The sequence below is a fragment of the Protopterus annectens genome, chromosome 5.part0 (assembly GCF_019279795.1).
Source record: "Protopterus annectens isolate FY-2018-M chromosome 5.part0, PAN1.0, whole genome shotgun sequence".
NCBI lineage: Eukaryota > Metazoa > Chordata > Ceratodontiformes > Protopteridae > Protopterus > Protopterus annectens.
The window spans coordinates 172,362,277-172,389,557 of record NC_056735.1 but is presented as its reverse complement, the minus strand read 5'-3'; the positions used below and the strand labels follow the sequence as shown (position 1 = coordinate 172,389,557).

At 41.3% G+C, this 27,281-nt stretch overlaps 1 protein-coding gene across 1 annotated transcript in view; it reads left to right on the top strand.

Moving 5' to 3' along the window:
• LOC122802137 (centrosomal protein of 295 kDa-like) overlaps positions 1-27,281 on the top strand; it is a 1,720,043-nt gene that overhangs the window by 555,986 nt on the left and 1,136,776 nt on the right. The window contains exon 5 of the mRNA XM_044071818.1: positions 16,157-16,364. Coding sequence (XP_043927753.1) covers positions 16,157-16,364 — 208 coding nt within the window. The remainder of the gene's footprint in view (positions 1-16,156; positions 16,365-27,281) is intronic.

Genomic DNA, 27,281 nt, shown 5'->3' with positions numbered 1-27,281 from the left:
CTCTATTTCACTGGGTCCAAAGGGAGTTAAGGCCTTAACAGCAAAAAATCCTACCCCCTCTGACAGAGATTCAAGGGCACTGGATAGATGGGGAAAAAAGGTTTATACATTTGCAACCTTGGCTATTAGGGCCGTAAACTACCAGTTTCATATGCTCAAGTATCAACAACATGTTATGGGATTGTTGAAACAGAAAATGATGTTGATTTCTGAATGTGCAGAAAATAAAGAATTGCAGGAATTATTGCCTGCAGCTGAACAGGTTGGAAAGCATACTTTGCAATGTGGTTTTGATTCCTTAGAGGCCTCCTGCAGGGCCGCAGTTACTGGATCTGTGATTAAGAGGCATCTCTGGCTAAAAGAGCAAAATTTGCCTGATCATGTTAAAGCTAAATTACTGGATGCACCTTTACAGCATGATACTGTGTTTGGTATTAAGGCAGAAGAGGTTTTAAAGAAAATGGAAGATGAAGCTAAGTCTATGCAAACTGTAAAATACTTCTTACAAGTGCAGCCACCAAGATTCAGTAGACACTGGCCTACAAAAAAATTGGTCCTTTCCTGTGTCAGACAGAGCTCAAAGGGGCAAATCCAGACGCCCTAAGGGTTCCAGATACCAGGCACAAGATTCTTACAGGTCAAAGCAATGGGGTGCTTCTACCTCCAAATCTGGAGGAGATAAAGTGCAAATCTACATAAAACAGTCCCCCTTCACCAAGCACTTACCTTTTGACAGCACCCTTAGGGGGAAAATTAGCACTTTTTGCTCAAAATTGGCAGTTAATAACCCAGGACAAGTGGATGCTAAACATAGTATCACAGGGATACAAATTCCATTTCCATACTCTGCCAATGGCAAAAGGTTGGCCTGATCTGCCAAAAAAATCAATGGGCAGAGGCACAGAAACAGGTTACGTCCCTCATGGATATGGGGGCCATTCAGCCAGTACCAGAACAGGAAAAAGGACAAGGTTTTTACTCAAGACTGTTCTTGGTACCCAGAAAGGACAAGGCTTGGTGGCCAATACTGGATTTATCAATTTTGAACACATACCTGGACATTCCAAAATTCAAAATGCTGACTTTGCAGCAGCTTCTGCCCATGCTGGGCAACAATGCTTGGCTGGTGACATTAGACCTAAAAGAGGCATACTTGCATGTCCCAGTAAGGCAATCGTGCAGAAGATACCTCAGATTCAAGGCTGGCTTAATGCATTACCAATTCTCTTTACTTCCCTTTGGCTTATCTACTGCACCCAGGGTCTTTACAAATTGCCTGGCACAAGTAATTCCTTTTTGCAGACAAAGAAGTTACAAATATATCCTTACTTGGATGACTGTCTCATTCAAGCAGAGAACAAGGACATTCTTTTCAACACCTGGCGTTTGTGAAAAGGCTTCTAACATGCCTAGGGTACACAGTAAACGAAAAGAAATCATAACTGTTACCCTCTCAGAAGATAACATTCCTGGATGCAAGCTTGAATACAACTGCCCAGATGGCTTACCTCACGCCAGACAAACAAAGGCAACGGACTACTTACTTCAAACTGATGGCAACAAAAACCCAGTTATCTGCAAGGCAAACTCTGCAGGCTTTGGGCTTCATGGCATCCTTCATCCTACTGATTCCATATGCAAGACTGCATATGAGGAAACTTCAATGGTACCTAAAAAGTTTATGGAGTAAACATTGTCACAGTCTGGAAACAATGATTCCTCTCATTCCCTGCCTACAACAGGAGTTTTTATGATGGGCAAAGGCATGTCACCAAAACATGGGGCGGGCCTTCACTCTGCCCCCCGCCAGCCAAACCTTAACAGACGCATCAGATTATACTTGGGGTGCCCACATGGCGGGAAGATGCATTTAGGGCATATGGACCCCAAAACAAATGCATCTACATATCAACCAAAAAGAGATGTTAGCTGTTCAAAATGCCCTAACAGCCTTCAAGGACTTACTTCATCCAGGACAACTACTGATAAAGACGGACAACACCACGGTTATGTGGTATATAAATAAGCAGGGGGGCAAGCACTCATACCCCCTTTGTAGATTAGCCATGGCACTGTGGGACACAGCTTTGACTTACCAAATACATCTTCAAGCTCAATTCCTGCCAGGAAAACAAAGTACTCTGGCAGACGATTTAAGCAGAAACTTTATGGACCCTCATGAGTGGAAACTAGATCCACAAGTCTTCAGCACGATAACAAAGAAATGGGGGAGCCCGAACATAGATCTATTTGCCTCTCCTCAAAATTATCAATTGAAAAGATTCTACACAAGGGCTTATCACAGACAAGCATGGAAATTGGACGCCCTATACTTCAGTTGGAAAAACCTATCATTTTACGCCTTTCCTCCTCTGCCTCTTCTTCCCAGGGTCCTACTAAAAGTCAGACAAGAGAAACCAAAGATGATACTAATTGCTCCGGACTGACCTCGCCAATACTGGTACCCAGTCCTAAGGAACTTGTCTCAATACCCAGCATGGACCATACCTCAAAGACCTCAAATACTGTCCCAGCAAAACAATCAGATCCTGCACAATCAACTCCAGACACTGAATCTGGCAGCATGGCTGATCATGTAGTTATACAAACAACACCTCTCAGTAAAGCTGTGATGGATGTCATTTTGGAAGCCAGAAGGCCTAGTACTAGAAAATCTTATGCTGATAAATGGAAGAAATTCTGTTCTTGGAATCAAGCACAAGGAACTGATACAGCAGAACCAAATATTCCTCAGATATTACAATACTTGACTGAGATGCTTGACAAAGGCCTGTCTTTCTCATCAATTAAAATCCATGCCCCTGCCATTTCGGCTCATTACAATACAGAGCCAACAATCTTTTCTCATCCTTTACTAAAGCAGTATCTTAGAGGAGCCAAAAATTTAAGGCCTCCTAGAAGATCACCAATACCTGCATGGGACCTCAATTATGTGTTGGAAAAGCTCACCCTGCCTCCATTTGAACCAGCTGCTACTGCTGATATAAAGTTCTTATCATGGAAACCAGCTCTGCTACTAGCAATTACTTCAGCAAGAAGAGTCTCAGAGCTACAGGCCCTCATGGCCGTGGAGCCTTTTTATCATATTTTACCCAGACAGGGTGTCTCTGAGGACAAATCCTTCATTTACACCTAAGGTGGTTTCCAGTGTGGCCCTTAACCAAACTATTCATCTGCCAACCTTTTATCCAAATCCGCAGAACAAGGGGGAGAGAATTCTGCATTCCTTGGACGTACAAAGACAGCTCAGATTCTACTTGAGCAAGACTAAAGCTCTAAGAAAAACAGAGCAATTACTAGTGGCATATGCTGCAGGATCAGAAGGAAAGGCTATTTCAAAGCAGAATATTTCAAAGTGGATAAGCCACTGTATTCATTTCTGCTACTTACACCATGGCAAACCTGTGCCCAAGGGCATTAGGTCTCATTCCACTAGAGCTGCAGCTACTTTAGCAGCTTTTCTCAGATGAATACCAACCAAAGACATTCTAGAGGCTGCTACTTGGAGTTCTGTTCACACCTTTACAAAGCATTATCATTTGCCTCTCTACTCTAAGTCCATGGCAGGCTTTGCCACTGCAGTTCTGCAGGGCCTTATAGCTGCACCTAATCCTGTTTAGTTCCAGCCTCCCATCCATAGCTTTGGGATTCTACCCATATGTAATGACTGCAACAGTGAAACACAAAGAACATAGTACAGTTGTGTACACTTAACATAAATGTAGATGTTCGAGTGTATTCACTGTTGCAGTCCAGGTTAACCACCCGCCATCCCCCTTTCATTCTGGAGTTTATCTTTCCTTCTCTATCTTCTACAACCTATGTGGTGTATTTGCTTGTAGATGAAGGTAAAGTTTGTATTGATGCATGTATATATAGTTTATATATATATATATATATATATATATATATATATATATATATATATATATATATATATATTTTGCTACCTTTTGGGGGGCACCTGACATCAGGGGCAAGAAAAACTAAAGAAAATGGCGTTGGCTACTTGTTTTATACCCCTGACGACCTGACATCATGGAAGAGGAGACAGCAACCGACGCAGGATCCAAGACTTTGGAATTCAGGCCAGCTGAGGGCAACCTGCTAGCAGATTACCCAAATGTAATGACTGCAACAGTGAATACACTCGAACATCTACATTTATGGTAAGTGTACACAACTGTACTTTTTTGGTATTTACTTTCTACTGGTGAGGTTCTTCCACCAAAAGCTGGCTCCCACTTGAGGGCTCCTGACTGGGCAAAAAAAACTGATGTAATGGCGTCGGCTGCCTTACTTTATACTGCTGACAACCTGACGTCAGTTTTGAAGCGACAGCAACTGATGCAGAAATGCTAAGCCTCTGGTATTCGGGCCGGCCCAGGGCTACCCTGGCAGAGATAACCCAAATGTGATGACTGCAACAGTGAATACACTCGAACATCTACATTTATGGTAAGTGCAACTGTACTTTCTCTTGCCTGCAGGAGCTGGCCTGGAAGGATGGGAGTGATCGGCTATTGCCAGTGTACACATCCTGGGATGAGGGTAGTATCTATGACTTGCCACATGGTGACACAATGGAGAGCACTAAATGTTAACCTAGTGGAGTTTTGAAATGACTGAGCCTGTGGTGCCATAATTACATTCATTTCATGCCGTCAAAGGGACTGACATGGAAGGCAACATTTGTGGAGTCAAGGAGGTAGGTGGTGTTCCCAAGCACAGATGGTAGGTCTCCATCTCTGGACTAACAAGCTGGCCCTCAACTTAGAATCCTAACTTTCATGGGGGGGAGGCTGTTTGGGATTCCCATTCAGGAACGAATGGGCTGTAGGATTCTCACCTAGCCCAAGAATACCCAGCTTCTTTACCTGCAAAATGAAGAATATACCATCTGGATAAATTTAGAAGAGCCATTTGGCAAGGTTGAGGGTGTGGGTGCAACAAAAAGTGAATAGACTAAAAACAAAGTTGCACACACTGTATGCACAGCTGAAAACTCTGTCGATAAGTGCTTTCACAGCAAAAATGCTGCTTTTTCAGACCATTTAAACAATACAAACTTGCACAAGTGTACTTTTTTTTTTCAAAAAAGAAAGAAGCAAATCAAAAAACAAAATTGTCACATTTCTTGATACAATACAACTATCCTTCACTAACCATATTAACAGCAATCGTAATACTGATACTCTATCCTCGGCTGTTTTTATTGACCTGTCCAAAGCATTTGACATGGTGAATCACCACCTCCTTATAGACATACTCAAAAACCTGTCATTGGACAACCATACTATACAGTGGTTCCAGTCATACCTATAACAGGCAACAGACGGTACTATGGGAAAATACTTTATCTTCCCACGTCCCAGTCACTCTAGGGGTCCTGCAAGGATCTGTATTAGGCCCATTACTCTTCTCCATCTTTACAAATGAACTTCATTCTGTAATTCCTCAAGCTGACTGTATCCAATACGCTGACGACTCCACACTCATATGCGCTGCTGCTTCTCAATCAGAACTTCAGTCACTAACCCAAATGACCTTTAGTACAGTTGAAAACTGGCTCCTACAAAGACGTCTTATCCTTAACCCCAAAAAAACAAAAATGCTACTATTTACCCCCACCCGCAGAACCTCCCTACTTAACTTTACTATTACTTCAAATGATGGAACTATAATATCTCCTGAACCAACCACCAAACTACTCGGGGTACTAATAGATAACAACTTGTCCTTTGAACCTCACATTAATAACACCATAAAAATAGTAAACAAGAAACTAGGTTCCCTCTATAGAATAAAACCCTTTCTTACACCTCCAGCCAGGGTTACTATTGCTCGTACCCACCTCATCTCTACCTTGCTCTATGCCTCCCCTGTCTATACCAAAATATGTAGCAGTAGTCTGAGTAAACTTACATCCTCCTACAACAATATTGCCAGATTTGCAGTTGGGTCCTCCTATAGAACTCATCACTGTATCAATCTGAATCAGTTAGGATGGTTAGAGCTGCCAAATTTAATACTTTTCAGTCAATTAATAGTAGCCCATAAGATCCTGTATTTACCTCAAAATACACCCATACTTGCATCCCTAGTCATCCCCTATAATAACCTCAAGACCTTACGCTCCGCTAATAACCTACTTGTACAAATATCAAAATCCAACAACTTAGCTGGTGACACCTTGTTCTCCAATACAGTAGGTAAAGCCTGGAACATCCTCCCAAGCCAGCTAACCTCAATATCCTCTGTCAGCTTATTTAAAAGCAAGCTTAAACCCTACCTCAAATCACACTGGCTATGCCCCTGTGTTAACCCAGACTAAGTACCTAACTATTAACTAGACTCCCACAATTCCTAGCCTATCATGATCTTGTGTTGTCTCACTAATTTTTAGTGAGCTTAACCTTCCTTAGGATTTTTCTCATGTAAATAAGTATATACTGTGGAATGATCAAACACCTTCATATAGTATCACAACCTATGTGTTAAATAACACTAGAAATCCATCCTTGTTTGCTGTTCTTCTATACTCTATCTATTGATCTCTAGTGTTTTTCTTTCTTAGGTTTTTGTGAGACCTTAGTATCTCTTATCATAAATTACTAGGTGTATCTAATTTTGTAATATGTTATAAAGATTTGTACTACACCATTTCTAATACAAATGTATTAGTCTTATTCATCTATTCTTAGATAAATTTTTCCTTTTTCCTACTGAAATATAAAATATATAATCTTAGGCTTGTACTATAATTGTTAAAACTTATGTACCAAATTATACTGTTATTGTCTTTGTCTTGACCTTTTATGTTGTTGTAATTTGTGGAGCTTTTCTCCCCGGGCCTCCACTGAAAATGGACATATATCCAGCTGGACTAGCCCGGTCAACAAATGTAAAATAAAATAAAAAAATAAAATAGATAACAATTCCTTAAAGGAACAGTGTGTAACAGAGCTAACAATTCCTTAAAGGACTGATGTATAACTAAAATCTAAACATTATCCATACTCCCAAAAAACATCGTCATCTCAATTCCCTTGACTTTAAAACTGGTTTTAAGCAGATCTTGTCATTCAAACCTTTCTGTCTATATGCTTGTAACCTAATAATCCAACGCAGCTCCCTTTCCTCAGTCCTTGAATAGTCACCCATTCTAGCTCCAAAGTCAAGCTTCTGAATTACCATAAAGCTAAAAGTATGTGAAACTCTGTTTGGCTACATGACATGCCAAGGCATTCTTCTCATCATTTTGTCTGATATGCCTGACATGTTCTCTAATTCTGTCTTTCAGTGCTCTGTTCTTCTTTCCTATGTAGAAAGATGAACATTGTTCACACTGAGCTAGATAAACAACATGTCTTGTGTTGCAGTCAACTGTCAAATTAAAAGTAAACCCCTGATGGTAAAGTACACTCGATTGTAGGAAATCAACCTCACTATAGATGTAAGAATTATAAGAATTTAAAGAGGTTGTTGTGATAAACATGTAGAATACCATAGAATCATCCTTGAGAGGTACATTTCCTTGCCATTCATGTAACTTTTGCAGTTATATCAATTCAGCTGGGATGTTTATACATCCAATACTTGGTATACGCTTTACTTTTAATGGTGCTTGTGGGGAAGCAAGCATATGTGGACAGAGCGGCATAGGTGTCCTTTTACAGTGATGCAAGTGTTCATATCCCAACAGAGGCAGATTTAAGCCATAAATGTGAAAGCTATGCCATTGCCAGGATACCAGTATGAGGACAAAGCTCTCGTATGGCTGCCTGAATGACACTCTCACAGGACAGTTTGATGTCTGAATGAGGAGAGACTTGATGCTGACAGGCATGGAGGCAACAATTCATAACAAGAATAACACTGGCTGCTCTCCACTTTCTTCCTGCTGTCGGAATCATTTCTGTGTTATGAGGAGACCAGCCCACTTGGTCGACACTCAGAGACATAGTCGTACTTTATCTTGGCTGCCAAAAAACTTTCTTTTTGGCAGACGTGCTATTAAATGGAAAAGTTATTCCATTTGGACGGAGTGGTACTGATTACCACTACGGCTGATTAATGTGCAGTCAAAACTGATTTTTGGTTGGTTATACTAAGGTCTTTCTGGTTTCAGGAATCTGGAAGGCTTAAATTACACTTTGCAGAGAAATAGATTTTGTGAATATTCCTCTTGCAGTCTGTATGCATTAATGTGCAGTTGATAAGACCTATTTTAGACACCTCTAGGGACTAGTCTGCACTTATTTCATTGTCAGGGATGTGCATTTGCAAAAGATGTCTGCCTCTAGTGTTCTTGTAGAAGGCAGGTTTCTGTCATGGCACTGGCAGATGATGTGATGCATCTCCTTAAGAGTTATGCATTTTTTCCAGTCTTTCCAAAACCTTTCCCTTCTATTGGGCTTGAACTTCATGGTGGGCAGGTGTGACCATCCCCTGTTCAGTGCTGCTGGTTTAGTGGTATTAAAGATCTTATTTTGGAAATGCTTCTTTACTGGTGACTGTTGCTTCTGGTCACTGGATGTGATGAGTGTGGTCCATTTTCTCGATGGACAACTCATTAACCATTAACTAGTCTAGCTTTTCTTGTAAAGTCTTCCAGTAACAAGAATATTTTGGAGCTTTCAGTAAGAAACCAGTTCAGAAGTTCGGTTAGAGTTGCACAGCAAGGAATGGAAGCGGAAACTGACAACTCTGGCATAGTCAATGTTGTGGAGTGATAGGCAAGGGAGTTTCCATATGACAGAGACAGAGATGTCACATGGTGAAGTTAATGAGAATATGACACAAGAAGATTTTCTGGAACTTTCTGTAAAATGACCTCAGAAAATAGAGAATAAAGAATGTGTCCTTAGTTTAGAAGGAAATGATCTAAGAGAAAAGTTTCTTGATTTAAGAGAGAGACACATTAAGATGGATGAAAGAAATAGATGACAGAAAGTCATTAAAACCCAAAATGTTGGAAGTCTGATAAGACAAATGAATATACTAATCAAGACTATTAACAAAAATCACTGTGACTTGTCTGGGACTAGGGAAAGTATAGTCATTATTTCTCTAATTTTCCCTGCATTTAAACCTCAGAGGTACTATGCACAGAATGCCACTATGGCTTTTATGTGGCTGTGACAGTGTAGTTATTATTTCTTTAACTTTTTACACAGTCATGCCTCACAGGTGTGCAGACATCATCGATATAGCTTGTTTAGGAGCAGTCTGGAATATATAACTAGTATTTTTTCTTCTCTTTTCTGACAATCGCATGTCAGACGTATATAGAAGTACCTCACTTTAGGAGGTATGGTTAAGGAGGCATGGTGTGAATATACATATGTGATCAGCAAGTTAAAATGTTATATTCTAGTTGTCAGATGGATACACAGATGGTGGTGACTTTTTTAGGGTGGAATGGATAAGCAAGCTGCATGATGCGACTGAGGCCATTTATTCATTTACTTCCATCTCATTCTAATAACAGAGGGATACACAGTAGGTGGACTATCTTTTTTTTTCTTTCCTTCTTTTGACAGGGAGACGGACACTATTTTAAGGTTTGGATTCATGTATCTTTGCAAGCATTTATCTTCGCAGATTATTGGGAACTGTTTTTTTGACAACTTTGATCATTAAGCGTTGGGTACAACCTTTTTTGTTCTTTGAAAGAAAAAATAAGACTGGATTTCTTTTCGTTAGTCATGATTTTTGTCCAGGCCATAATTGTAACAAAAGGCTAGGGGGAAAAAGCTGTAAAATTTACCCAACATCATCTAGAATCTCATAGCTTCAGAGTCAAAACAGCCTCTAGACTGTCAGCCAAATTCTGTTATTTCCTCTGCAGTAATTACACTGCAGTCTTGGCCATTTAGAGAGTGGTGAAAGGCTGCAGAAAGAAAATAGTGAAATGATGTAGGAAGGAAATGAGCAAGAGTGAATTTCTTTCTTTTGCTACAATTTTTGTTAAGGCCATCTTAGACTCAAACAATCTGAAAAAGACAAAAAGCTCTAAAATGCAACTCTGAGCATCTACAACCCAGTGGCTTTTGGGAGGGGGTTGAAACTCCTGGCTTAATTTGATTTATTTCCTTGTCATTTGTTAAAGTGTAATCTTAGCCATCTAGGACATATTGAAACAATGCAGGAAGAATATGAAGAGTTCAACAAAGTTTGGGAAAACAAGAAAAACTGGTGTCAACATAACATAACATCAAGATGGGGGAAAGTAGAGGGCACAATATGCATGTACAGGGGGACAGTAGACAATGGGGCCCATGGATTCCTTTTCTTAGGATTTCCTTTCACCAAAAGCCAGAGTTAAAATAGCCAGTACTGCCAGGGACTGCCTCATTTAAGTACATCACATAGCTTATCAATAAGGTTTGTTATTCTCCATAAAAATACTTTAGTATACTGTAACATCTTAAGAATCATGCAAGATGCTTGGTTTTGTCAGGTTTCTGGTATACAACAATCCTGTTTGACTATATCTATTTATTGCTACATATCATGTACCTCGTTACATAGTAGTGTTAAATATGCCCTTGCAGACACATCTCAAGCTGTTTAACTTGCAAGCCTCGTAAACTGTGATATCAAGACTCCTGTTTGAATTGATCCCCAACAGTTTGGTTTTATATAGGGTATAATCTTGTCTGTTTAACCTGGTAAACTTCAAAAAGGTTAGAAAAGCTCTAGATAGTGGCCGTGCAGTGAATGAGGTGTATCTTAACTTGGTGAAGGACATCAACACCATACCCAGTGCTGGCATCATATAAAAGCTGATTGTTTTAAAAACTGTCCGCATATGTGGTAGGGTGGATAGCAAACTGGTTGAAAGATAGAGCCCACACAATGTGATTTGCAGGTACCTTTATCAGTACGTATGAATGTGAACACCAGTATCCCCTCTGAGCTCAGTCCTGAAACATTTCCTATTTGGTATTTTACATTACTGACCTCCAAGTGGAGAGCAAAGAGCTCTGGTTAACAAAGTTTGCAGGTGAATGCAAACTGGAGGTTGTTAATCACAGTATTCCACCCAGAGTCTTCTGAATGAAATTTCCTTAGTAAACCTTTGATGTACTAAAAATGAGTTCAAATTAAATGCTACCACTCTCCCCATCATGCTGTACAGCTAATACACAACTGCAAAATGAAAAATTTGTCAGGGACCAGGATACATGGATGGATATCATAGCTTCCTTTGTTTTGGCCATTATGTGACAACAGTTGTTAGGGAATCCTTTTATTTAGCTTACCTAATTTCCAAGGAATACTCATGCTCTAAAGAATAATTGCTCCCTTATACACCTCATTGATCAGGACAATTATTGAGTACAGTGCTCCCTTTGGGGGGGGGGGTATCACATTAAGCTTTTAAAACAATTACCAAACCCCTAAAGGTTCCTAACCAAAAACATCACGGGCATAAAAACCATGAGCTATGAAGATATGCTGGAAGCTCTATCCCTTTATTCAGTGTTTTAAGAGTTTTCAGAGAAGATATGTATTGCTTGCAAGACCATTAGAAAACCATTTTCCTGGATCTCCTGTTTCTCTGCAAGTATAGTATCTCCACCAATACTAAAACCAGGGACCTAAATCTTCACCAACAGATAAATACTGCGCAGTGGAAAGGCACACTTATAAGACAGCACCTCCCAAAACTTTTTGAATAAACTTCCCCTGTATGTTAAGCAGTGAGATTCACTATCTTAACATAAACTAGTGACTGGATGGGTATCCACAAATTTACTCTGGGTTTTACTGGTACTGCTCTCCTGGTAAAAGGAGCTGCAGCCTGAAGGGAGGGTACTGCCAAAGCATGAATGGTCATAAGACTTTTTGGCCTTGAATATCTATGAATCTAAACCGTTGTTATGGCTTCCTCCCATAGCTTGTCAGGAAATCTCTCCCTACCACAGTAGTGATCCTGAATAGCATAAAGTGGGTGCAGAGAATGAATGAATAAATACAGCAAAATTATTACCACACTGGAATTCAGTCTAGCTCCAGTGAAATGTACTTATCTGGAAAACTCTGCCCAAAACAGCATATTACACAAGACAGCCAAGGCCTGCCCTGGTACTAAGTGGGTGAAAGGCAGTAACATGCAGGTTTGCGCCAACTTACAGAAATTAAACATACCTCTTTGTGTAAATATGTACTTGAATGTAATGTACTTGTGTAAATTATCTTTACTACTTGCGTGGTGGTTGAAAATGGTCAGTAGACCAGCCCACTTACCTGGTAAACAAACAAACAATAAATAAACTATTTAGAATGTTGCATAACATCCCTGATTTTGCCTCATATTTTTGCTCTGTCCTCTGTAAAATGTTTGATTTTCTGGTAAATCACTCTAGATCATACCTCTCAACTCTCCAGAAGTTCACAGTATGACCAGATTATAACCTCATATTTTGGGGGGGGGTGTTCATAAAATTTGTGTTGTTTTGGCAAATCATTTAAGATTGTGCCCACTAAATAATGAGGCATTCGAGTCTGAGACTTCATATCCTTCAGAAAATGCATGTTGTTGCAAATCCTGTTATCTGAGTAGCTTTCTAAGTTTATAAGAACGATATTTAAAATCTGTCTCTGATTTTTGACCTTTATCCTTCCCCATTAATTTTTGGTTTTGTCCAGAATTCTTAAGCCAAGTTGAGAGGTATGCAGAGGATTCCAGTCAGACATTAAAGTTTCATACTTCTGTTCATCAGAAAATGCATGTGGATACAAAACCTGTTCTATTAAAATTTTAAATGAATAAGTAATGTTTAAAAATGGTTCCATTTTATTTGAGCCTTCATCCCCCTCAAATTGTCTTTTTCTGGCTGCCTGACCTTGCTATTACATCGAAAATGCGAATGTTTCTGGATGATTGCTATTCTGGCAGCAGTTTCAGGGCATATTGGGCAGCTGTTGAAAGTGTGTGAGGGGGAGGCTCTTGCCCCTACCTGTCTCGCCCTATGGTTCAAGCACCCATGCCATTGGATGCGAAATCGCAAAAATCTGAAGTTGTTTTCATTTGATCTTCAACCTTAGGGACTCAGATCTAGTACAGATCTGACTCAGGTTCCTACTCCAGCATCGGATCCAAAGTCCAAGCTCCTCCCCTACCCATAATGCCCCAGTCTCCCTCCTCCCCTCAGATCTCATTTGTGCTCATTTTGACCAGCAGTTTTCGTCCTCTGCTCCAAGCTCCATTGGTTTGTAAGTATATTTCGGGTATCCTTTTTTTTTTCTTCCCTTTTCCTCACCTCTGATCTATTTTTTGTACTTTTAAACCGCTATCCTATCCCTTTGCACTCAGGCGTCGGTAAAAAAATAAATCAAAACTTCTCCTTTTTCTTTCTCTTCTCTATAGAGTGTGCGTGTGTGCTTCTTCCTGGCCATGGCAGACACTCCAAAGCCTGGCTTCAGGAAGTGTGCAGTGCGTGGCCATAAGCTCCCCCTGTTTGATAGCCACACGCTGTGCATTGTCTATTTGAATCTTCCCTACTTAGACACCTCCTGTTTGATCTGCACGGGACCCAACCCCCGTGCTTTGATCGACAGGAGGAATACGTTGATTCTGAAGGACCATCTTCCCCCCTTCTGAGGCCTCCTCTTCTTCCTCTGCCCCGGCTTCTGGGACTCAACCTCCCACCAGGAAGGCCGAGGACAGAGAGAAGGCCCATTCCAAAGAGCAGGATTGGCCGAGGAAGTGGTCCCCCAACCACTCGTCCTCAGACAAACCACCGGTTAAGTCCCGACTGGATCAGACCCAGAGTTCTCCTCGGCTCCAGTCCCATCATTTTTCCGTGGAGCCGGAGATCTCCCAGGCCCAGTCTCCAGTTTCTGCTTCCCCTTGGTGCCACTCTAGGTCCACGTCGGTAAGCTTTTCTATCCGGTCCTCTCAGAGTCTGTCTGAAGCCGAGGTGGACAGGATGATGCTGATGTATCTCTGGGCCCAGATTCAGTTGGAAGTCTTGCCTTCTCCATCCCCCTCAGGAGCTGGGAGCATGCAGTCCGCCTTTCTTTCCATTACCTCTTCTCAGATCCAATCCCCAGTTTTAAGTCCTTGGGTCCGAGGCTTCCGGGTGTCGGAGTCAGCACCAATGGTCCCGGATACCTCGACTCCGACTGTTGCCCTGGATGGTTTGTTTCCGATGTTTTCGGAGCCGACCGACTCTGAGCTGTAGCCTCAGTGTCAGATCTGAGGGGGATGGCATCGACTTCAAGGTTTTTTGGAGTCTTCCCTTCCTCTCGGATCTTCAGCACCAGGAGGCTCAGCGCTGGCTTCCCCCTCAGTGCCGAGGCTTGCGGATCCATCTGTGACCGTTCCAACTTCGGAGATCTGTTCAATTTTGGCGTTTGGGGTGGTAGAGAGGGTTCTCAGCTCCTTCAAAACCCTTGACACACTCGTCCTTGGAGTTTGCCCTGGCTCCCTCTTTCTCTGGGTTGGAGTCTGCCATCCTGCCCTCTTAGGGACAGCCTTTTGCCAGTTTACCCCAGGATGTTCCCGCACAGGAATTGCCAGTTTACCCCAGGATGTTCCCGCACAGGAACTCCCCAAGGCTTCCAAATCCTCCCTGTAATTTCCCCCCCTCGGAACCCCTCGGAAGTGAATGTGTAAGCGGAGGCACTTAGACTCCCTGCCAGAGTCTCTCACAGATGATACCGATTTGGAGGAAGAGGAGGGTTCTCCCTTATCACCCACAGATAATGTCTCCTTGACATCATGGAGATCCTTTGTTAGAGCGGTGGGTGGTCAACCATTAAGCCCAACCCGGATGAGTCAGTATTTCTGGAGGCATTTGGCACAGGACCCTCTACCTCCTGTGTGCCCTCCCTACCTATCCCCTAGTGGATCTTATTTCATCTATGGCATGGAAGGAACCGGATACGGTTGAGCCTATCCCAAAGCACCTGGATAAGGTACTTAGCGCTCCTGCTGACAAGCCCCACTGGTCCAAGGGGTCCCGGGTCGATGCCATGGTGGTTGCAGCAGCCACCAAGAAAGAGCTCTCCTAGGCGAGCTCCTTGGTCCATCCTCCAGACAGGGAGTCCAGGGAGATGAATCATTTTGGGAAGCCCCCATGTCTCTTATAGACATAAGATGAGAGTAAACATTCCTTAGCAAACATATTGCCCAATGAAAACACACATGTTACAAAGGGACACAATTGGGTTGGGTTATGTGGCTGGGCTTATAAAGGCCCTGGTGGTCTTTAGCCTGGTATATTCCTGTGAACCTATGAAATGTAGAAAGAATTCGGTCACAGGTATGCTAAAGAAGGGTCCACTTACAGATAATCTGAAACCATAAAAATATGTCTGTTACATACTGTGAGTATTATTGAATATCCAACCTGTTACATATCCTAGTACACCTATGGAAAATATCCCTTATTTTTTCTGTTTAGGTAGTAACAGATGTAGAATTTGGTTGAAAATGCTTTTGGTCTTCATTGTGGTGAAATAAACTGGACTGAAAGAGCAGTTAATACACATGCAACATTGTTATAGTGTGATTGGACAGATCTTCCTCATTGTCTGAGATTTGTCTGACCATTGTCATAGTAGTATTGTTTTTGACTGTCCCCTACGTGAATGGTATTCAGCTATCTAGCATCAGTTAACTTGGAAAGTTTAGGATCTGGTGGCTAACACTGAACTGTTTCATCTTATGGTGTAGATAGAGTGTGAAGTTTTGGTAAAGTAGCTTGCAGGGCACAGAGCATGTGCTATGCTATGACACTGCGCTGATGGAACAGTAGGCGCGAGATGAAGGCACTTTATGAAGTCCTCATATTGGTTAGGTGCAAAATAAACCCGAATGATTTCCTTCGCTGCATTCAGCCTTTACTGTACCTGTTAGAGGCAGGAAGATTTGCGGAGCACTGGACAAGAGTGACAGATTAGACTTATCAGTTGCCATAGGGCTTGAGGCTTAATTTTCTGTGTTATATTGTTGGTAAAAGAGATGGATTATTTTAATCAATTAAAGCTAAATTTCTGGGACAGCAAAACTTGCCTTGTATCCGGTTCAGTTAACATGGTGTAGTACTACTTTGGTTAAGTGTTGTGCTTTCAGCTGCAAATTTTGTGGCTGATTTGAATATTCTCATTATTCTAGAATGAAGAAACCAGAACAGCTAGCATTGAATCAAGTATACAGAATATGCAAAAGCGTGATCTGATGTCATCTTTTCTGAAAGCACTAGAAGAATCGGGTGAAGATGGTTCCCTACAGAAAAGAGATGAAGAATGTGGGCACTTGAATACAGATGATCTTGATGAATGGAGGGCTTCTTTTGAGCATACTGAGAATTCTAATCATACTGGTAAGTTTTGCATGTATCTAACTAAACTAGCTATCTCAGGATTCCTAGGACTAAACATTGAATTGGGTCTGTTAATTATTTTTAATTTGTAATGTATGTGTTTAAACCCATGTGATAGTTGTTAAAATCACTTAAAACAACTAAACATTTTTTGAATCTGGTTATTTTGTTTGAAAATCTGGTTTGGACTGGAACTTGTATTTCAGAATTTTTTTTAATTAATTTTCATGATTTAATTATTCCTAAATATGGCTCTTGCCCACTGAATTTTGATGCTTTTGGTGGGGTGAGGAGGTGTCAGCCCATTAGGACTTGAACACAGGTGCCACTTAATCTTTACATCATTCGTTTCTGCCTTTTCTGTTCTCACTGCTAAAGCTTAAGTTTCATCTTATAGCTTGCCTTGTTTGTTTATTTTCTCTGTGGAATGTGTTGGTTGTCACAGGATCAGCTGTCATTGCTACTGTGTGTCGACCAGTGGTTTGAATTGCAGCCCTAGTAGCAAAGTGTCACAGCATCTGTAGTCAAACACATGCAAGCAATCAGGTATGAGAAATCAGTAATGCCCAGTACACTTCCCTCATCAGAAATGCTGGTAGCAATTCCTCTCTACTTATAATCTGTTCAGAGGCAATGATCCTGACCTCTCAACTCAACAGACCACTAATTTCCAGTATTTTAACCTTCTGTATGCCAATCCAGTAAACAACTGAAAATGATCAAGCCATTTGAAAAATAACTTGTCACCACAGCTTTGACTGCGAATTTAATCAAGATAATGTTGCCTATCCTTTTACACACCCACCCACCCACAGAGTATCAAACCAGATGTATTGGACATGTTATATTCCTGTCAGAAGCCAATTTACTCAGCCGTTATGACATACCTTCCTCTCACAAAAGTTCCACAGTCACCGATTGACCTCCTTTTTATTGCATAGGCATTTTATGGATACACCACAGACCAAACTGGTTGCCCCAGAAATTGCACATCCATCTGGCAGCAAATTACATCTCAAGTCTCACTTTGATGGCAGATGTGTCAAGTGAAGATAATTTCAGACACTAAATATTACTCAAGTCAAAACCCTTTTGTATGACAAAGGAAAAAGCACATTGCAAATCTGTCATAAAACGTTTAAGCCACGGCAAGGTACAGGTATTTCAGGGAAAGTTTAAAACTTATTGTCAAGAGAATTCCTGTAGTTTTGGAAGCATTTCTCAAGAATAATTTCTTCCTACCAAGAAACAAACTGAAAGACTACCAGTCCCAAGTATTTTATATGATGTTACCTCTGTAGAGTTTGACACCTGCTACTTGACCATTGTCTGCTTGTTTTTCACCCAGTCACTACAGGTTTGGTATTCTCAATAGTTCTGCTAAGGCTAAAACTACCTTGGCCATTGCTGGGTTGGGAAGAGAAAGTGGAAAGGTGTTGCAGAACAAATAATAGAATCGCATACAGACTTTTTCACAGCTAATCAAAACTGATTTTTGGTTGGTTATACTAAGGTCTTTCTGGTTTCAGGAATCTGGAAAGCTTAAATTACACTTTGCAGAGAAATAGAGTTTGTGAATATTCCTCTTGCAGTCTGTATGCATTAATGTAAACCAATCCTCAGTGAGATTTACAGTTCCACTATGATCTAATTAGTTGGATATTTTAGTGAGTTATACGACTCCAGAAAATTGTAACTTTTTTTGCACTGAGCCAAATTAAAAAGTGGGATCTGTTTAGAAAGATGTAGTGTCTACACATATATACATATTTCATCTGATCTTAGGGCATTTGCAGCTAATGAAGATCTCATGAGCTGATGTAGAAGGCATTCCATAGTGTGTTTGCATTTGGGGTACCATTTCCTCCATTAATTTGTCAATTTTCCTTTAAATTTTCCTTGTCTGGGGGCATGTGAGCTGTCCACTGACGCAGGTTTTGATGTCTCACATTCCTATAGCAGAGCCTACCTAGTCATCTCGCCTGCCAGCTATTTTCTGCAGCTGTCACAGCACCAGATACTTGTTATTGAAAGGTTCTGCAGCATTCACTGCTAAAACAGCTAAGTCAAAGTGTTCATATGGCCACTAAATTGTAAACTAAAATTCACGGCAGTATTGAATGTGTTCTTGAGAGGAACAACATATAAACATGTCTTTAAGTGCCGGTATTTTAACATGGAGATGGAAGAGGAGGCAGCTCTTGGATTTCCGTTCTTGTGTGAAGATGACAGTAGTAGACCGTATCCAATGCGTGGAGTAGTGGGACGGTTTCTGATGCAGCCCCAGTTCTATATCAGAGTGCTATCAAGATGAAAAAAATGTGGCTGGCTCTTTGACATAGAGAGAAAAAGCCCTGACTGTGACCCCGGAGACCTGGCTTTGTGGAACTGGCTAAAGAATTAATTAAATGCTGATGTTCTCACCTTCCTTTGGGTACTGCTGAGATAATTGTGTGGTGGAGGCATGAAAGTGAGTTTCTTACCATATGCATTAGAAACTACAACAGTACTGGAAGGAAGCATACAAATTGTGAGTGGAAGTATGTTCGGGAGCATGGTGAGACCTGCAAAGTAGCATTGCACAGTTGTTCTCCTTGGAGTAGGGCAGTTCTCCCTTGTACAGATTTAATCTTGTATTTAATGAAGGGAAAAAAAAACTTTCTTGGAACCTGTTTCCTCCTTACCTTTACCTCCTTAGAGGACCCCCCCCCCCAAAAAAAAAATGGACAGATAAAAGTCACACTTTTCCTTGAGTTTAGACATTCTCTGATCCTCATCCTTAACTAGCTTAGGACTGAAGTTCATAACTCTCCCAGAGGATGAGGGACTTCTGAGAAGTGCACCCTGTAGCAGCCACCTTTGGGGATGGAGTCCGGGGAGTAAACATTGCTTATTTTCTGGTCATACAGGTGAATCATGTTTGCAGCTGATGTGTGAGTTGTAAGCAATCTGTCAGATTCTCAGGCAGGATCCTAGTGGTGTCACTTGAGTTAGAGCTCTTCACCTCAGGTCGGTCTGTGTGTCTGGCAAGGTTTAATGGGGTTTACATTTGTTTAATGTAGATTAAAAAGTGAAGATTACATGCTATTTTAGAAGTCTCAAATAGTTGTTTCATATCGAAAAGTTTTTTGGTAGAAAAGCAGCCTTTGCATTAAGGTTAACCCATGTTCTGGTTCCTAACATCCTTCTAGATTGGAATAGTCTTTTATGGGTATTTGGTCCTTGATGAGCACTAGAGCAGCAGTTCTGAGATCGATACCCACAGCATATTTTCCGTTTGTGACTTCCAACCACTTGACTCAAAAGCGCAGAGAAAGAATGGGAGATGGGGAAGATCTAGAGGCAATCTGTTGATGTATCTGGAGAAAAGAGGGGATGCTTTGCTTCAGATTGGATAAGGGGGATTCTTAACATGGAAGTGATGATTAGACATTTTTTTTAAAGTAAGGTAGGGCGTCTTGTCTAATACCTGCCAAGAAGGTGGTGTTAAAGTAGATTGTGATCTGTTAGATCAAATGCTTTTGTCAGGTGATAAAGATGGTACTTCTGAGTTTTGTCTGTACATCCCTAGTAGGATGTCATCAGTTAAGGTCCATAGGGTAGTTGAGGTGTTCCAACAAGACCAAGATCCATGTTTGTTTGAGAGGAGGTTGTAGTCCAATAGATATTGAGTCAATTGGGTGTGAGCAATGTTTTGCAAAGATTTTTGCCAGGGTAGGAAGGATAGAGATTGGACAGTAGTATAAGAGTTTGATGAGGATGGGTTGTTTTGAGATTGGATTTATTACAAGTTTTCACATGTGTGGCATGGTGCTTTGTGTTAGGTATAGATAGAATATATGCTGGTTGTTGTGATGTTATCCCTGCAGTAATGGATGAGGTGGGGGCGGATACCATCTGATGCTAGATATGTCAAATTTTAGGTTTTTGAGAGCTAGGACTTTGCATTTTATTTTAATATGCTTTAAGTAAAATTGGAGAATGTAAAGGGGAAGGAGTTCTGGAACTGAGTGCATACTTGTAGTGGGATGATTTGTGGGTAGGTTGCTGAATTTCAAGCTGAAGTCTGAGGGGCAGAATACATGTGGTGTTTTATGAGAGGATTTGTTTCTACCCAAGTCTGTTTGCTTCTTTCTGGAGATATTCAGGGGTGTTAATTTTATTATCTGGGTTTTATGTCTCAGTTGCTTGTTTTGTGAGGTTTCTGAGTTGATTTATAGATCGTATGAAGCTGAGCCATACCAGCTCTTGTAGTATACACGCAAGTGTCCGCAGGTGGGAAGAACTGGTGAATTTTAGGATGCTTGCATGCTTCCCTTATCCATGCAAAATGCGGGGTGCTAAACCAGGAATTAATTTGTAAGTTCACAACTACTCTTCCAAGTGGCATTTGAACAATGTAAGAGATGTGCTTTGCTTAATGTGGTGTAGAAGATGGTTCCATAGAAGCTGTTTTTTTTTTATGATACATATCAAACTCTCCAGCATGTTTAATGTTGCAAGAGAGGTTGATATCCCTTTAGCAGGTGTTTGACTCCATTGGTCTAATGAATGTGTAATAAGTCAGACGGGGTAAAGTCAGTTGAAGCTCTATACACTATGGAAACGTTGCCTCTTGAAAGCCTGTAAAATACTGAAGAGGGATCGGGCTTTAAGACAGTCAGCGTACCTTTTGTAGTTTAGGCCCTTGATGCTTTTTTGAGAAAGGTTTGTGGACATTCCAATTGTGATTTATTTTTGATAGATGCATACTGAAGGGGGCACTGTACTTAATTATTGCTCAAATACCAAATACAGTGAAACAATGACTTCCCTAGACCTAGACGCTATACATTTGAATGTAAGCCATTGCAATAAAAGAGACTTTCTTACAATGGTGACCACATGATGATCAAAGGACAGTTCATTATCAACCTATATTTGTCTATTTTATTTTTTAATTTATTACTTTTGATAAGTGAGTAGGTGGGCTGAGCCTCAGCCCTGTTTCAGCCACATCTTGAGCCCATAGGGCTACAGTTAAATAGCAAGGTATTCCAGAACATTTAAGCTAATAAACAAATGCCAGTTAAAACAAGTTACAGATACATAGTAATTAAAACAAATTACATATCATTTGCACCATCATCAGCCCCCTTTTTCCCATTTTCTCTACATGGGGTCAGGGTATCATGTTAACTGTCGCCGATACTCTCAATTCAGTGATACACTCCTGCTTTCTTCAACACTCATGCCTGTCTATCGCAGATCTTCTGTCACACAATCCATCTTTGCTGGACATCCTCGCTTCCTCTTACCTTCTTCCTGTCTGTCCCAAATCTTCCTCATCAGATTGTCTTCTGCTTTTCTATACATGTGCCCAAACCACCGTAATCTGTTCTCTTTGATCTTTTCTGCAATGGGAGCTACTTTGGCTTCTGTTCTTATGTCCCTATTTCTTTGCCTGTCCCACAGTTTGCATCCTACCACTTTTCTCAGGCACTTCATTTCCATCACCTCTGGCTTCTTCAACTGTTCTGTCTTTACTGCCTAAGTTTCTGTACCATACAGTAGTACTGGTCGCACCACTATCTTGTACACCTTACTTTTCAACTTCTTTAGCATTCTTCTGTCATAGACTACAGCTGATACTCTCTGCCAGTTAGCTGCAGACCCTCTGATACCTCTTCATTCAGACTACCCTTCTCCTCAACCACCCCTTCCAGATACTTGAAGCTGTTTACCCGTTCCACTGTCTTCCCTTCTATCCCTATTCTCAGCTCCTTCTGATTTCCCAATTTGCTGCCATTACCACCATCTTATCTGTGCTTAGTTTCATCCCATGTGCCTTCAGATTTGCATTCCATTCTCTTATCTTTTGCTGACGTTTTAGCTCAGAGTCTGCCTGTACTGCCACATCATCTGCATACAGCAGCTTTGTTGATCTGTCCCCTCCAGTCTGTTTGCTAATGTAGTCCATCATCAGTATAAACAGCAGTGGGCTCAGAGCTTGAACCCTGGTGTACACCCGCTCCCACTGGGAATCCCTCTGTGAGGCCGAATGCTGTTTGTACTCAAGTCACTGGGTCTTTGTACATAGCCTGCACTAATTCTGTTAAAGTTATTGGGGCTTCAAACCACTGCAGTACTGTCCAGATCAGCTTTCTTGGGATCTTATCATATGCTTTCTCCAAGTCCAGGAATGGCCAGTTGGACACTCTCCTCATCTCTAGCTTCTTCTCAAGTATCTGTCTCAATGCAAACATCAGGTCAGTTGTGCTGCATCCTGACCTGAATCCCAACTAATCACCTCCAATCTTATGTTCTACTACTCTGCGTATCCGTTTATGAGTCACCCTCTCCAGAACTTTCATGCAATGTGGTAGGAGTTTGATGCCTCTGTATTGCCCACAGTTGAGGATGTCCCCTTTGTTTTGTATACTGGTATGAGTATACTTATTCTCCAGTCATCTGGGATATGCCTTTTCTCCACACTGCTATTAGTACCCTCAGGAGCCATTACTCCCTTATCTTACTCAGCATTTTTATCATATCTGCTGTGACCTCATCTGAGCCTTCTGCTTTCCCTGACTTCATCTTCCTTAGTGCTGTTCTCACTTCTTCTAAGGTGGGCTCCTACTCTTCTCTCATCGTAGGCTGTTTCTGGGGCAGTACAGCTTCTGTGGGCTTTCTTCATTCATTAGCTGCTGGAAATCTGGCTTTAATGTCCTGTGGACTGGTGAGCAGGTTGTTGCTGGCATCCCTTATGAAAGGTGTCTATCTTCTTTATCTTTCTGTCTTTGCCTTGCTACCTGATATAGTTTCTTTGTGCTCCCTTACTGAGTCACATTCCAGAAGTTGGTAGAGTGCCTCCGATGCCCTATTCTTTGCTATTTCAACTTCTTTCTTAGCTTCTTTGTTAGCCAATCAGTTGTCCTTCCTAGCCTGGTCAGTCTTTTCTATCTTCCACTTCTTCCTGCACTCCACCTTTCTTTTGATGACTTTCTGGACTTTTGCATTCCACCACCAGCTTTCATTATGTATCTTATTTCCATACCTTGCTCGGCCACATACCTTTTCTGTAGTCCTAGCACATGCTGTTTTAGGCACTGCCACTCTTCTTCAACTCCACCTATTTACCCCTCTTCTTGGGGTGTTAGAGCCCTGAGTAATTCTTTGAACTGCTGTACTTTCTCTCCAGTCAACTTCCAGGTCTTCAGCCTGGTCTCTGTTGACCTTAGAGCCTTCTCTGACAACTGCTTGCAGCTGATTGTGGCAACTAATGGTTTATGCTGTGGGCCGACAGAAGTCTAGAATGGTTTCTCCTTCTTTAATCCTGTTGCCTCACCCATGTGGACCCAGGCGGTCCTCATATCCTGTTCTGTCTGTCCCGATATGTGCATTCAAGTCACCCATTATCAACACCAATTCATATTGTCCTACTTTGTCTAGTAGGTCCTGCAACTGCTGTCTGAATGCACTCATTTCCTCACTATCACAACCCTGCTGTGGAACATATGCTGAGATTATGAATACTGCCTTGTCATTACACTGGAATCTGATTGCCACGAGTCTGCCATTAATTCTGATGATATCCCTCACTGCCTTCTGAAGCCTCTGTCACACCACAATTCCTACACCATTTCTAGCCTGTCATCCACCTGAGTAGTAGAGTCTGGATCCCAAGCCAAGTGGCTTTGCTGCACTGCCCTTCCATCTCATCTCTTGGACACATAGGATATCCAGCCTCCTCCGTATCATCATGTCATCCACTTCCAAGCTGCATCCTGTCAGTGAACCTACATTAAGCATAGCAATACTCAGTTCATGTGTGGCAGGTTGGTTGGTTTTTCGTCCAGCTTTCGCTCAGAGCTATCCCAGGTAACCCAGGCTGGGCAACTAGACACCGTCCAGCCAGTAGCTTATTTACCCAGGGCTACTGAGCTTTATGGTGGGCACACACTGGCCAATAGGGGCACATATACCCCTCCCACCATTAGCAAGGGTCCCTGGCATGAGTCGGAGTAGGGTGGGTCCTCAACCCACTTATCACTGGTAACTACCCTTGCACATTTTTGGCGACATTAGTCAACATGACCGAATCACCTGGAGCCATATTTTACACCGTTGAGAGGCTGGCCCTGCCACAGCGCGCAGTCTGTGATCCATGTTCTCTTATCTTGAGGATACTGTGCACCACAGTAGATGCCCAAAGCGGTTGGTCTGTACAACTCTTACCCTTATAGGGCACCATGTAGAGTCTGTGCTGTTGCCCACAGCTCCAGTCATTGGTGAGTTTGAGATGGAAACACTCGGCATGTTTTTCGGACATGGGATAAACCCCATGGAGACACGGGGAGAACGTGTAAACTCCAAACAGGCATTGGTCAGAGGTCAGGATCCAACCTTGTGCATCGGAGGCGAAGACCATTAAGCCATCTGATACGTAGATATTCACATTCACAAAATTTGTTGTACAAGATGATATTTGCATCACAGAGTACGGAAATAGAATATGAAACCATTTTGGATGCATTTGCCATATGCACATGTAGGAAGCCATTTTGCATCACGATAGCAGATGAAGGGAGAGAGAGAAAATGGTAATTTTTTTTAAGCATTATATCATGAAGTGAACTGAGCTTTAGGAAAGACAGTTTAGTGTCCTGCCTTCTTGATGTGATATATGCTTAGATTACCCTTTTTGTTTGTAACAGGAGCATGATTTGTCTTTGAACATAGTCTCTGTCACTGTATGTTTGAAACTGTCTTGTGTGCCTTCTTGTTTGGTTTCAGATGGCAGGTATAGCCATCCTGTTGAGGCTAGTTTAGCGAAGGCTGTTTCACCAATAGTGGTTTTGAGTCTGGGTTTAACTGGAGATGTGGCATTATTGACATCATTGTGTCTAATTTTGAAGTTCGGACCTCAGGGGTAGGCAGTGTCCTTGACTGAAAATTTTGAAAATTAAAGAAAAAAGGTTTGCACTTTCAGTGACTGGTAGCCATTGACGGTGTTGCAACAGGTGGCAAATTAGTCTGTTCTTTGTTCAGTGATAATGAATCTGCATATGTTTATTATTGTTATTGCTGTTTGTAGTTTTTTAGCATTTGTACTGCAGTGGAATGTTGTTGAAGTAAGTTCATATTCCAGTTTGGGTGTTAAATTTTTGGCTAAGGCTTTGCGAGGTGAGATTTTGTATCCGAGTTTGAATCAAGTATTTTGGTAATACTATTGTCAAGTGTTTGCTGAAGGAAAGTGAGGTGTCTCGGGTCCTCCAGATCCTTAACTACCAAATCAAATGTCAGGGGTACATTGTCAATGTGATAGTTGCTCAGGATGTCCAGTTTGACAAAAGCTACGATTGTATATTTCTTGGCATCCAGTTTTACCCCACAGTTCTGGCACCAGCTGCTCTTTTGGGACAGACCCTGTTGGAGGATCTTCGTGTCTTCAAGGGAGTTGGTGATGGCTGCAAGTTTGCAGTCATCTGCAGACTTGGTCAGCCATAAGCCCTGTACATTGGCTCTGACTTCTGTAAAATAGATAACTAAAGAGGAGTGGTCCAAGGACTGGAACCCTGGGGCACTACACTAGTGACAAGTAGTTTGGAAGAGATGGAACCACCCACACTTATTTCCTGATTTATATTTGTGAGCTAGTTCTCTATCCAATGTGTTTGATAGGGATTTACAGTCAGTCCTTCCGGTTAAATTTTTTTTTTTTTTTTTTTTTTTTTTTTTTTAATAAGTCTTTTGGGTTTCTAATACCATGACAGGAATGGGCCCCGTTCATAAGTCAAAGTATGATTAAAGTTCATGAAATTAGTATTATTTCAGTCTTTGATGTTGGCCAGAAGTAAGATTGAAAAATCTTTTTTTATAAGACCCATTGCTTCTTCTACTATTGGAAATGTCTGGGTATCCTTCTTCACATTGCTGTCATTTCTGCCTGTAAATCCTCTTGTTTTATGACTTTGTGTCTCTCTGTACGTAAGAAATTGTAGGCACAGGGTATAGCAGTTTCAATGATCAATGTTACTTTGGTCTTTTTTTTGTGGACTACTATGTCTGATTTATCGCATTTCTTTTTTTAACTGTTGGTAATGGTGGATCCCATGTTATATAAACTTAATCATTTTCTATAATGCTTTGTGGCTCATGTTTCCAATGCTTCTTGGCTACTTCAGTATTATAATGTTTGCATAATCCCCAGTGCAACAGTTTTGCCACATTATTATGCCTTTCACTGTACAGTCCTTATGCCATTAATGTATCACACCCAGCAACAAGATGTGCAACTTTTTCCAATTCTGTTTTACAAAACCTGCATTTATCTGTTTCTCCCACATGTTCAATAGACTTTATAAACCAACGGTAGTCCACTGTCCTGGGCAACCAGTATTAAACTTTCATCTTTTGGTTTAAATTCACCACTCCTCATCTATTCCTGCATTTGGTCCTGATTGGCATGAGGTTGTTTCAAGAGCTTTCTGTAGTGTATTTCTGCATTTTCCACATTTCTTTCCTTCTCATCTGATCCTTCACCTTATATTCTTTCTTTCATTTTTTGGCACATTCGTTTGCCACCTGATTTTTATATACTTCTAGCTTGTTTTCCATTCCTGCTTGACACCGCTACGCTTCTGCTAAACTAAGCGGATAAGTCATCTTAGATTTATTCTCCTCATGTTTTAAAACATTCACTGTGTTTGGATCTCCTGAGGTCAACAGATATGTATACACTCTTAGAGTTGTGGAGCTATGCATGTAATCAATTTCGAGGAGGCCAATACCTCCTTCAGAACAGGATTATATAATGCTAGTATATTCTGATTTTTATAAATAATGTGATAAGCATGAAGCATATTTCTTGGTTTCCTATACACCTGATCAGTACCTTTTGTTGCCAGTCAATTACTCCAAAACTGTAAGTTAGGA